The following is a 14,237-nucleotide window of genomic DNA, read 5'->3' on the forward strand; positions in this document are numbered from 1 at the left end:
ATAACAATAATAAAAATCCACAAGTCAAAGAAAAACAGACAGCACCAATGTCAAAACAAAATGACGGAAAGACAATCCAGAATGTTCAGAAGTTTTCATTATTCTTAGGCTATTGACAACCGCATTGCTACTATTATTTAACTACGTTGATGATGCATACATGTGATTTCTAACAATACTAATAGCTGACTGATGACTAACTCTTGTCCAATTTTAAGATATCATAAAATTCATAAACGACATTTTTATACCCCTGTCGTAGCCGAAGTGGCATTAAGTTTTATCCTTGTCCGTCTGTACCAAAGTTGGTTTCCGTTCTCTAACTTTAGTTTTTCTCAACCAAATGTTATGAAACGTAGACAAAACTAAAGGCTTATTACCACAAAACACCGACCAAGTTTGAATTTTTGTGGCGTCACTTTAACCGTTCTAATGTCCCTTTAAATAGATATTGCTGAATTTTTCCTTTCTGTTCTCTAACTTTAGTTAGCCTCAATCAAAAGTTATGAAACATGCACAATGCTTATTACCACAAACGACAGATCAAAGTTTGAAACAAAACAGACACGAACAAACCTAGCACGGAATACAAATTCAATCAATAACTAAATGAACCCATTTTAAACAAAACCTTGATTAAGTCAGATCAGGAATGATGAGCAGTTCCTGCTCTTACTACACACTACTTGATAAAAAAAAATGTAATAAAAAAATACCGAACTTCATGGATAATTCTAAATGGGAAAGTCTCTGGCTTATCAAATGAAAAATAAAAAGCTCAAATACATCTGACAAATGGAACACATTCGTCATATACCTGACTTGGTACGTGCATTTTCTTATGCAGAAAAGGTGGATTCAACCTGGTTTTATAGCAAGCTCTCTTTTATGACAGTCACATAAAATTACATTATATTTAGAACAATGTGTGAACAAAACAAACACATACTAGGTAAACATGTCAAATATAGGGGTACAGCAGTCAACATTGTGTGATAACCTAAATCCCTGTAAAAAGAAAACAAATGTGAAAACAAAAAAAAAACAAAATGGCATGTAGAAAATGGCACATATGCAAAAATTAAATATAAGAATACAAAAAATGAACATAGCACAAAAACACAATGGCAGGATGTATAAGTAACGAGCTATGCCAAAAAGGTTAATAATAACAAAGACAAATTAAAGAATAGTTTAACAAGTAATTCAGATGGTAAACAACGTCATTACCTATAATCTATACTTCTATCTTTATCATTGTGCAGCAGACACAGATTATTTATCAACAAGGTCAATGAAATATTTTAGAATAGGACGAAACGTTTTTTTTGACATACCGGTAACTCTGGTTCATAGTTTATGGTAGCAGCTGCAACCTCATGCCTACTGAATAAGTTAGGAAATGAAATCCCATACGCAGGTAAAGTTTGCAAATTTTTACTAAGGTCAGGGTAAATTAAAATCGTCTCTCTGTATGTCAATGTATGTTGGCGTTTGTATTTGTTGCAATTCAGGCTTTCTGTTGTTCCATTGTTTTCCTCTTATAGTGTTTTCATTGCTTTTAGTTTGTAACCTGGATTTGTGTTGGCTTAATTGATTCATGACTATTGAACAGAGAAAACAACTGTTGCCTTTGTTTGTCATATATTCTGGTACTGAGCTGACTGCTTTTGTCAAATTCGAGGTACAAGTCTAAAAATTATGTGAAGGAAGTCCTGTTTGTTGTTTCCTTAATTTCTAGTTCGGGAGGATATATTAAGGAATCAACAAGTCGATTCGGAATTCAAGTTGGTATTCCAAAGATATTGGCAGGAACACCATATTTACTTGCATTGGAAAATTACTTTTGTTTTCTAGACATGACTTTTCCTTGAGTCATGAGAACAATTAATTTTATTTGGATTATGAACGGTAATCTATTCAAATACATTTTAAATTATGAGTTAACATCTCTTCCATGCCATTATAACATGGGTTCGTTTGTTATAGCCCTAACTACTTTGTTAAAATTTGTAAATGTACAGCTTCAATGAGAGTATGTTGAATGTCAATTGAGATGAAATCATGTTCATACAATAAACATAAAATTAATTTAATGGAATATATCTGACCTGAAACAAGAAATGAAGAGAGGTAAAATAAGGGCAATAGTACTAATTTTTTCATAGATTTTTCTTTTTTGGCCAATGGGTAAAAGACAGCTTATTTGCAATACTAACTGTTTGTTCTTTTAAAGGTCAAATGAATGAGACTTTATTTGATAAGCATGTACTGAGTGTTACGTAAATATAGATTCCTACACTGCAACAAGTGTATTATGATATTTCTCCACTTGAGACAGTTAAATTTTATTATTTAAAGCGTGAGGCTTGCCGAGCTTTTTAAATAATTAAAATTTAACGGTCTAGAGTGGAGAAATATCGTAATACACAGGTTTAACTTTTTGAATGTTTCTCTTATGATATTTATCCTTTTTTTTCAAGGATTTTCAGAAACTTGTGTTCTTTATATGCGACGTCATCAGGCATGGTCGCCTTTTTTCATGACGTCACAATAGAAAAATTCAGAAGAAAACAGAATATTTTGACGTCATAATCAAATTGCGACTAATCATTTGCCGAGAACAGATTTTCCAGTAGTGCGTAGAAATATTTTTCTCACACCGATCAAGAAATGTGAATATAGCGCATAAATTAGAAAAAAAAAGATAACATCTAATGATTTTTTTTAAATAAGAAAAACTGAGGAATACAGTGTCCCGTTTAGATATTTACCCCAAAAAATAGACATAAAATGGGTAATTCACAAATATTACAAATTGACAAATTCTAACACACAATATAATGCACATCTTCAATGGTTTTTTTGTGGCAGCTATTGCAGGATCTCTTTGAAAGTATTGACAGGAATATAATAAACTAGCAGCTTGTTTCAAATTTATCTTACTTTCGTAGAAATTATTCTAGCAGAATTGGGTTATTCAAATAGAAAAATAATCAATAATTAATAATAACAACAAATATTTGTGTATGATTGTCTAATACTTCTTCTTATTTTGTATGGTAAATGGTTACTTGAGGATGTCTGCTTGTCATGTTTTGGAATTTTTGTCAGATTTTCGGAATCCTCAAGTTTTATCCATTTGAATGCCTTAAAAAAATTTCCCCATGAACCCCCATTTTTCTTTTTATAAATCTTTTACATATATAATTATAAGTCATTTGTAAAAGTCTTATAAAATTTTATTTATTTTTTAATAGTATTTGAGAACTTTAACTGGTCAATGATAAAGCTATGAAAAATCAAGAGAGAACATTTCCCCGCCAAAATTCCAATGGCTTATATCTCGAAAACAAGCACACGGACCCCTATATTTTTTTTGCTTTTTCAATTCCTCAATTTATTCCCTATCAGTACATACTAGTTTTATGAAAAGTCATTTATTTAGAAACTAAGCAGCGAACATCCTTAAGACGGATAACCGATATTGAATTGCTTCACATCAATGCACTCTTCATTTGTTTAAGCCTGTTCAAAGCCTCTTTAAATTTCCATTTTAAACTATTTTCACTGTTCAAACTGAGGTGAAGCATTTAAACCAATCATAGAGACTTAAGTCAAATGATTTTGTCCCAAAATTAATAAAGTTACACAGTTTCAATTACCAACTGGCACAATGACAGAAATGAGGAATATCAGTTGTGTGGAGGTAAAGTCATCTTCCTCTTTAATGAATTAAAAAAGGCAAGAGAGTTATTTATAACTCCAAGCATACCTTGAGGCACTATAACATGTATAAACTCTGAGTAAAAGTATACTTATAATAAGAGAAAACTTTATACAGAATTTATCACAATTTTGAATAAATAAAAGAAGAGGATGTTATGAAAACGACTGCACTTTGAATAGAAGAAAATGACTATGAATATTTTCAAGATTGATGCATTGTATGAAAAACGAATCAATATTGCATTAATACACTGCCATATTCTGAGTATTATGTATTTAATTATATACTTTACGATTTAAAGTGTTTTATTGTTTAAGCACAATCTAAAGTAGTAATTTTACTGATTTCATATACATATCACAATCTAAGCCCTGTAGCCAAGGAAAAGGTTACCTTAGCTGTATTTTGCAACAAGATTCAGAATTTTGGGTCCCCGATGCTTTTAAACTTAATACTGTAAATTCAGAAATTATTGCGTGCATTTATTATTGCGATTTTAATTTTTACGATTTTGAGAAAAGTCATGCTTAAGTCAGTTCAAATATTACAAAATGCGAGTTTTAATTATTGCGTTTACAACTCAGTCGCATTATTCGCAATAATAAAAACCTCGCAATAATTTCTGAATTTACAGTACTTCATTTGGCCTTTGTTATTCTTTTTTATTCGACCCTCACTGATAAATCTATTGTAGATGAAACAAGAATGTGTCCCAAGTACACGGATGCCCCATCTGCACTATCATTTTCTATGTTCAGTGGACCATGAAAATGGGATAAAATCTCCAATTTGGCATTAAAATTAGAAAGATCATATCATAAGGAACATGTGTACTAACTTTCAAGTTGATTGGACTTCAGCTTCATCAAACACTACCTCTACCAAAAACTTAAATCTACCTCAATCAAAAACTTTAACCTGAAGCGGGACGGACAGACGAACAGACGAATGAACAGATGAACGAACGGGCGCACAGACCAGAAAACATAATGCCCATAAATGGGATATAAAAATGGGGAAATACACCTACTCAATAAGGAAAATCACAGCACAAGTTACTTTATATGGCACCTTGAAAGCAATCTCAGAAAAAAGAATGAGAAATATCTTCTATATAATGTCACTGAACCTATACCATATATAATAACAAGAATGTGTCCAAAGTACAGGGATGCCACACTCGCACTATTATTTTCCATGTTAGATGGACCGTGAAATTGGGTAAAAAATATAATTAGGCATTAAAATTAGAAAGATAATATCATAGGGAACATGTGTACTAAGTTTCAAGTTGATTGGACTTCCAACTTCATCAAAAACTACCTTGACCAAAATCTTTAACCTGAAACTCACACTTTCATTTTCTATGTTCAGTGGACCGTGAAATTGGGGTCAAAAGTTTAATTTGGCTTTAATATTAGACAGATCATATCATAAGGAACATGTGTTCTAAGTTTCAAATTGATTGGACCTCAACTTCATCAAAAACTACCTTGACCAAAAACTTTAACCTGAAGCGGGACAGACGGACGAACAAATGGACGGACAGACAGACAGACAAACGGACGAAAGGACGCACAGACCAGAAAACATAATGCCCCTCTACTTTCGTAGGTGGGGCATAAGATGGGGCATAAAAACAAGAGGAAATAACTTAATATGTAAACATAAAAAAGATGGGTTTTTTAAAATTGAAGAGTAAATAGTAGACTTAGAAAAAAACAGATGCTCGGCAGGGCGCAGCTTTATACGACCACAGAGGTCGAACCCTGAACAGTTGGACAAGTATGGACACAACATTCAAGCTGGATACAGCTCTGACAGAGCATAGGTTTCTGACACAGAATGAATGTGGTCTAATGAACTTAAAATATTTTTTTGGCTTTTGAGCAATTTACTATGCTCTTGAATATTAATTCTCTCAAAGAAAAAATATTTGAAGAAATTTTCTTTTTAAATTCTGAAATCTGAAATTAGAAAAAAAAATTGACCCCCACCTCAATTTTTTTTTCACTTCCCCCTTTCCCTTATTCCAAAAGTGATCTCAATTCAAATTTCTAATGGAGTTAGCAACAATAACTACTCATTTAAATACATCATAAAATATTAAAATATAAAATGTCATACAGTCATGGTTAAAATTATTATTAATTAATAGTAACTTCTAAAAAAATAAATGGGGAATATGTCCAAAAGGACACAGATGATGCCCCTGCTAGCATATAACGTTATAAAGGGACATAACTCAAGAACTGTAAAAGTGAAGCTGCCAAAAATTGAAATTAAACTGAGTTTAGAGGTAATAAGCATTATAAACATATTTCATTAAATTTAGTTGAGACAAACTTAAGTTAAGAGAACAGAAACTAAAAAATTCTTCAATTTTTCCACTTGTCAAGGGGCATATCCCTAGAATGGTAATCAAAGTGCTTGTAATCACTGAATAGTAAAGACTGCTTTAATTTATCAGTTAGTAGTAAAGTGAATATTGCATTGTATATTGTATATAGCATTGATTGAAGTTGATTCAACTTCTATTCTGGTGTGAGCCATGGCTCCATGTTGAAGGCCATACATTGACCTATAATGGTTTACTTTTATTAATTGTTATTTGGATGGAGATTTGTCTCGTTGGCACTCACACCACATCTTCCTATATCTAAAGAAAGATAACTCCAATTTTCAAAGAAGATTTTATAAAGCATTGGTTTTAGGTGATTCAACAACTATTCTGGACAAAGAAAGATAACTCCAATTTATTGACTTGAAACTACAAAATGCTTGTTTTTGGCTCCTTTTTGGCCCTTTATTCCTAGAATGTTTGCCCCATAACCCTCAAAATACATCTCAACCTTCTACTTAGGGTATTAAACATTGTGGTACAATTTCAGAACAATTGAAATACTTATACACAACTTATTGTTCTGACACTAGATAAATGCTATTTTTGGGCCCTTTGGGCCCCTAATTCCTAAACCTTAGGGACAATAACCCCCAAAATCAATCCTAAGCTTCCTTTTGTGGTTATAAACATTGTGTTAAAATTTTATTGATTTCTGTTTACTTATACTAAAGTTATTATCCAGAAACCATCCGTCTTCGGACGACTCTGACGACTCTGACGTGATACCAATATACAACAGCAAATTTTTTGTCTTCGTATAAAAACTGAAAAAAATCCAGAAATAGCTAAGAAAAGTAGAGTAAATTAAATCAAGTATGAGAAAAATCAGTTACCCCTGTTTCCTTTTGTCTCATTTAAAAAAAGAATGAATATGTGTCAAATATGAAGGCTACAAATCATTATTGTAAATTATCAATGCCGAGTGTAATTGCATCAGGTTTGTATTTTTTGGCAGTGTTCACTCATGTAACTTGTAACCTTTTAGTTGTTAACATAACAACTCTGTACATATACATTTGCCTTGAGCACTTTGTATGAACAATGTCTTTTCAAAATCAAAGCAAATTACTAGCCATAACCTTCACAATATTAGTTCAAAGAAAATGGATTATCAGAGCCACATGAGGTGGACACATGATGACAGTATCCAGATTGATTAACAGAGCAGATGACAGATTAACAAAAAAGAATGTATGGAAGGGAAGAAGTAAAACCATTTGAACTTGACTTTCATACTGGTAGTTAAAAAAGTCAATACTCTGTTAAGATTATCACTTTAGAGTTTTGTAAAGAAAAACAAAGATAGCTTTTACCTTTTTTCCCTGATAACTTTTTGTTTATGAACTCAAACACATCTGTGGGACTCTGTTTTGAAACTATTTTCTGTTTTGGAACCTTGCTTTTATGTTTTCCTTTCTTCTGTTTCTTTAAAACATCAAACAAATCTTGATCTCCGGCAAGCTCCTTTAGTTCCATGATTCTATCTAACGACTGTCCTATAAAAACAAAAGATAAATGTGCTATCCATATGTTTGTCTCATTTATATGTGATAACCTTCCCCCTTTTCGAAAACAGTTACTGCCTATTCATAAAGTTGTAAAATATTAAAATACACAAAAAAATCATGTTTACATAAAATATTGTGAAATATGAAAAGCAGTCAGAAACTTTTAGAAATTCAGATTTCATGCAGAAATATTGGTTTACCAAAACATAAAGGGCCATTAGCTATGAGTTTGACAAAAAAAAACATTTCAAATAAAGGCAACAGTACTGTACCGCTGTTCAAAAGTCATTAATTGATTAAGAGAAAACAAATCTGGGTTACAAACTAAAACCGAACAATGACTCGTGAAGTGCAACAAAAATCAAACTACAATGCAACATACATAGAAACAAACTATTAGAATTTGATGAGACTGTCATTCAAGTGAGTGGTTTAGCGCTATAACAACAGGTTCAATCCATCATTTTCTGTGCCTCTACCAAGTCAGGAATATGACAGTTGTTGTCTATTCTTTGATGTGTTTTATCATTTGATTTTGCCATTTGATTAGGGACTTTCCGTTTTGAATTTTCCTCTGAGTTCAGTATATTTGTGATTTTAATTTTTAGATAACAACTGTCATATTCCTAACTCAAAATAGTCATTAACAACATTTCCCAATTAAATTAATTTAACTTATACTGTTACCTTGAGGTATAAGTTGAATAGGTACAGGTTCCACTCTGCCAGAGCCTGATTTCCCGAGTCCTTGACCATAAATGTAACCCATTTTTTTCATCAACTTCATACCAATACCCTAGGAAAATAACCAGATACATTCACACTGTATTTATGATAAATTAAATGCTGTGAAATTTTCTGACTTGACTGTTTACATTGTCCATTTTTCTGAGCTGTTTTTGCCACAAAAAAATCATATCAAAGCTATGAAGTATCTAATATAAAATTGAGAGAATAGAAATGGGGAATATGTCAAAGAGACAACAACCCGACCATAGAGCAAATAACAGGGGAAGGCCACCAATGGGATTTCAATGCAGCTAGAAAATCCCTCACTCAAAGGTGGGCCTCAGCTAAATAAAAATGTGTACTAGATCAGTGAAAATGGATGTCATACTAAACTCCAAAACATATAACTGAACTATAATTAAAAAAAAATACAAGGCTAACAAAGGCCAGAGGCTCCTGACTGCAGAAACACACAAAAATGCTGTGGGGTTAAACATATTTAGTGAGATCTCAACCCTCCTCTTATACCTCTAGACAATGTAGAATAAAGAAACACACAGCAATATACACAGTAAAAATATGTTTGTTAATCTGGTCCTAGCATGAGATTAAGATGTATGCAAAACTGTGTTCACTTACTCTGCAGACATTTTTTTATGGAAATTTTTTATGGAAATATTCTTTATAAAGCACAAAGGTGTCAGTATTCACCTCAGAAACTAAAAAAACCTTTGAATAGACTTATTAACAAGGGATATAGTTAAGATACTGTTGTCAGGTCATTAAAGATTGCATAATTTGCCGTTAATATTGATTCACTTATAGGGTCTTTGCATCGGAACTAAACACATTTATTCAAAAACCAGTTGTTGGCATGACACGGGTTATGTTCTTCTCATATATATGTTATGATGGTATGATACTAAACCCCTAACGGGAAGGATTGTGCCTGATGTTCATATGATGAAATCATAATCTTTCAGTCAGTGTAATTGAAGTCTGGAGCTGGCATGTCAGTTAACTGCTAGTAGTTTGTTGTTATTTATGTATTATTGTCATTTTGTTTATTTTCTTTGGTTACATCTTCTGACATCAGACTCAGACTTCTCTTGAACTGAATTTTAATGTGCGTATTGTTATGCGTTTACTTTTCTACATTGGCTAGAAGTATAGGGGAGGGTTGAGATCTCACAAACATGTTTAACCCCGCCGCATTTTTGCGCCTGTCCTAAGTCAGGAGCCTCTGGCCTTTGTTAGTCTTGTATTATTTTAATTTTAGTTTCTTGTGTACAATTTGGAAATTAGTATGGCGTTCATTATCACTGAACTAGTATATATTTGTTTAGGGGCCAGCTGAAAGACGCCTCCGGGTGCGGGAATTTCTCGCTACATTGAAGACACATTGATGACCTTCTGCTGTTGTTTTTTTCTACAGTCGGGTTATTGTCTCTTTGACACATTCCCCATTTCCATTCTCAATTTTATGGTCACAGTTACAACTATAAAACTAATACTAAGGTTCAATAAACTGTTTAGGACTACAAATTTTTCAAAAGATTTTATATGAAAAGGTCAACATTACAGAAGAATTTACTTCTCAGTGACAAGGACTTTTGACTGTTATGTTTCTACTATTGTGAAGCCAATTTATTAATGAAAAGTGCAATTTTGACAGACTATGTGCTGTCTGCAAGATTAATTTTGTTTACTATGTATGATGGCAAGTCTTTCCAAGCTAGTTTAGACTTGAATTTTTTTTCAGCTTATAAAGTATTAGATATCCCCTTTCCCAGTGACAGTCATAGTTCCTCCATATTTTCTTAGCTTATGATTATTTGCAAACTGAACTAGATTTTGTTATTTAATCTATAAGTAACATTGCTCCAAAATTAGCAACTTTCAGTTCTCAGAATCAAACGTATATTAATACTATTACATTTAAAGAAAAATGAAGTTTTTTCCTGTGTCTATGATGAAGAAAGTTTAACTTAAAATGCATATTTCACAATAAACTACATCAAGTAATTATATAAAGAATTTAAAATGAATTAGAAACCTTTGTATGGGCTTCCCATTCACCAAATGTGGCAGATGTTGATGATGGTCTCCATAGAAACACAGGAAGTTCATCTTCTTCATTCTCACTTCCAGAAAGAGGCTGAGTTCTGTCATTATCACTGTTATCAGAGTCATCTGAATGTTTGTCTAAAAAATAGTTTTATATTCATGCTACAACAAAATCAATATTCTGCCACCATACAAAAAATTCCATTCAGCCTATTCATTTTACATCTATTTTCTAAAAAACTAAATATCCATTCAATTGTTAACCTATACTACAAAAATGTACTAGAAAACTGTGAATAATTTTATATTTTGGTAATAGTTCACAACATATTTCTATATATTTTAAGTGGCAAACTGGTCCATGGAATAGTTTGTAAATAGTGTTAAAATTGAATTAGAGCCGTTGAAATATATAGTTCATTTAAAATGGTCTGTCAACACTGAGGTTGTGAGTTCAACCCTGATGGTGGTAGATAAGTTTGTCTAACTAAACCATGAAAAACCAAATATCAATACTATATAGTGTATGTACATTGTGGATTTACTAATATTCATTGGATACCATCTTTTTTGGATTTCGTAGGTAAAGATGAACCACGAAACTATAAGTTCAATGAATTACAAATTTCCTATAGGCATGTATGCTGCCTTCAACAAAACTGTGAAATCAAATATCCATGAAGTTTTCCTCTAGCTAACCTCCTCCTTTAAAAAGTGGCCATCAAGTTACAGCCTATTAAAATGTAATTGTGTATGATAAACAGATTATTATATACTAGCAGTTAGGCTTGTGAGTAATTCTGAAAATTGCAATACAGCTTTATTTCCTTCTTCTAAAAATTATGTTTTATTTAGAAATAATTCAAATTACTTACCATAGGGAACAATATCTTTTAATTCAAGTTTAGCTGTCTCCTCATAGGAGTTATACATTACTGTCACATGATCATCGTCATGGAGATCAACAATCATTCCCGGATACCAAAGATCATCTTCATAACGAGCCAAACATTTATCTTCAAGTTTGAGCATACTGCAATTAAAATGGCCTAGATATTTTATAGTGTGTCTTTCTATGTTGTGATGTTACACTATTGTTTCAGGTAAGGGTAAAGGTTGGTATCTATTAACACGTTTAAATCTGCTGCATTTGTTTGAACCTGTCCTAAGTCGGGAACCTGATGTTCAGTGGTTGTTGTTTGATGATGTGGTTCATAAGTGTTTCTTGTTTCTTATATTTTTTTATATAGATTAGACCATTGGATTTCCCATTTGAATGGTTTTACACTAGTCATTTTGGGGCCCTTTGTAGCTTGTTGTTCGGCGTGAGCCAAGGCTCCATGTTGAAGACTTTTACCTATAATGGTCTACTTTTACAAATTGTGGCTTGGATGGAGAGTTGTCTCATTGGCACTCATACCACATATTTTTATATCTTTATAGAGTATTAACTATTATATATCATACTCTAATGCAATCAATTAAAGAATTTTACAGTGAACTTTTTCGTAACTGAACCAAGAAAAACTAAATGTCAACACAGAATATTGAATTCATAAATGTTTTTGTTGAATACCAATTTTTATTGATTTCTCAAGTATTGGTGAACAACCAAATCAAATATTCAACGAATGACAAATTTCCTATAGGCTAGATTGCAGACTTTAGCAAAACCACTTATTAGAATATCCCTGAAATATTGGCACCCACTAATATAAATGAAACCACAGTATCAGTCAGGATACAAAACAAGTTATCCCTATGCAATTTAAACTGTACAAACAAAACAACTGTTTGTTTTGAATGAAATATTTAGTTTCTAAAGGGGTTCAATTCAGATTCATTTTGTGATAAACTAACAACTAAATTTTGTCTTTCTTTTTTCATATTTAAAGAATTGGGTGTTGACAGATTATTAATAAATTAATTGCAGACATATACACATATTTTCCTTAACTAAATAGAGAGTTCTCCTTTTCAAATTGTAATTCTAAGTGAAAATAAAAATGCTAAAAATGAAATTTCCATGTTTTGAGATGTAAAATCATGCCCTTAATGATTTTTCCCAGGTTACTCATAATTTTTTATTACAGTTCAATGTTTCATCTCATTAATTCAACAAAGAAACTGATTGCGCAAAGATCTTAAGTATTTGCCAAGGCCTTCAAAAATTTCTCCTTGGGGGCTTGTAAATGAGCAGTGTTCTGAAGATAACAGACAAATGGGATTTTCTTTGTCCATGAAATTACACTTAAATGATTAGTAAAGAATTCTATTAGAGCAAAGAAATCCTAAGAATTCAAGAAAAGAAGATAGGATGATCTTTTTACTTATACAATTAAAAAAATCTGAATGTCTCAGGGACATAACTCTGCTGATTTTTTTTTACCTATACAAGTAAATAAAATTCACTTGTATAAGTATCCTACAAATTTACTTAATATATAGGTATATTTATATTACTTCTTCAGGTTAATAAGAATGACTTGTACAAGTAGTACCCCTGACTGTATAATATCCTTATGACTTAATTGATCTTTCAAGTATTACTTTATTTTTTAAAAATGTGTATCAAATACTGTAGTATGTAATTTCACATGTTTCATGAAAAATAAAATAATTACAAAAAAAAAAATGAAATTATAAGCTTAATTCCTATTTCAGTTGATTGATAAATCAAAGTTAAAGCATGTCTCATTGTGAGTACCTGTAGTCTAGTTCTTTGTATTCTTCTAAATCGTCTAGACAAATTGGATAGCCATGGGAGAATCTGTAAACAAAAGTACAGACGTTGTCAATCATCTTAAAAAACTGGATATGAAAAGTTATCAACGTTACATACCATGGTGGTTTAAACTAGAAACATCTATTAAGGAATTGAATGCTTCTTTTTGTAAATTTTGGGGTATGAAAGCGTTGACTGAAGTACATTTCGTATGAAGCACATAGTCAATGCTTTTACAACCCTATAAAACTACTAACAGAAGTATTCAATACTTATACCGGTAATTGCATTTTTTTTATAGGATCATGAAAACACGATTTCTATCAAGTTTTTCTTTTATTTACCTGTGCATTTTATTGTGGAAGCTCGTGTCATCATGAATGTTAATGTTTCATTTGGAAATGAAGATTCATATGATGAAGACATAATCTTTCAATCAGTTTAATTGAGGTCTGGAGCTGGCAACTCAGTTAACTGCTAGTAGTCTGTTGTTATCTATGTATTATTGTCATTTTATTTATTTTCTTTTGTTACATCTTCTGACATCGGACTCGGACGTCTCTTGAACTGAATTTTAATGTGCGTATTGTTATGCGTTTACTTTTCTACATTGGCTAGAGATATAGGGAACCCCGCCCCAACTTTGGGCCTGTCCCAAGTCAGGAGCCTCTGGCCTTTGTTAGACTTGTATGATTTTTAATTTTAGTTTCTTGTGTATAATTTGGAGTTAAGTATGACGTCCATTATCACTGTACTAGTATACATATTTTTTAAGGGGCCAGCTGAAGGACGCTTACGGGTGCGGGAGTTTCTCACTACATTGAAGACCCATTGGTGGCCTTCGGCTGTTGTCTGCTCTACAAATGTACATGTATAGTCAGGTTGTTGTCGCTTTGACACATTGAAGTGATTCCCCATTTCTGTTCTCAATTTTATCTTTTATGATTTCTGAATGACGCAAGATTGCTGATAACCAATCAAAACAAGTGAAACTGCGAGGTACTGCTCACTGATGATACCTCCGCCGCAAGTGGATAATATTAATAGTGTAAAAATATGCAAGTGTTCGGTAAA

The 14,237-nt window shown here is 32.0% G+C and overlaps 1 protein-coding gene across 1 annotated transcript in view; it reads right to left on the minus strand.

Annotated features, from left to right (window-relative positions):
* Nucleotides 1–14,237, minus strand: part of LOC139511518 (zinc finger CCCH-type with G patch domain-containing protein-like) — a 30,547-nt gene that overhangs the window by 9,566 nt on the left and 6,744 nt on the right. The window contains exons 6-10 of the mRNA XM_071298313.1: nt 13,146–13,208; nt 11,314–11,471; nt 10,428–10,576; nt 8,330–8,438; nt 7,448–7,630 (exon numbers count right to left, since the gene is read on the minus strand). Of these exons, the coding sequence (XP_071154414.1) occupies nt 7,448–7,630; nt 8,330–8,438; nt 10,428–10,576; nt 11,314–11,471; nt 13,146–13,208 (662 nt within the window). The remainder of the gene's footprint in view (nt 1–7,447; nt 7,631–8,329; nt 8,439–10,427; nt 10,577–11,313; nt 11,472–13,145; nt 13,209–14,237) is intronic.

This window comes from Mytilus edulis, chromosome 2 (genome assembly GCF_963676685.1).
Source record: "Mytilus edulis chromosome 2, xbMytEdul2.2, whole genome shotgun sequence".
Taxonomy (NCBI): Eukaryota; Metazoa; Mollusca; class Bivalvia; order Mytilida; family Mytilidae; genus Mytilus; species Mytilus edulis.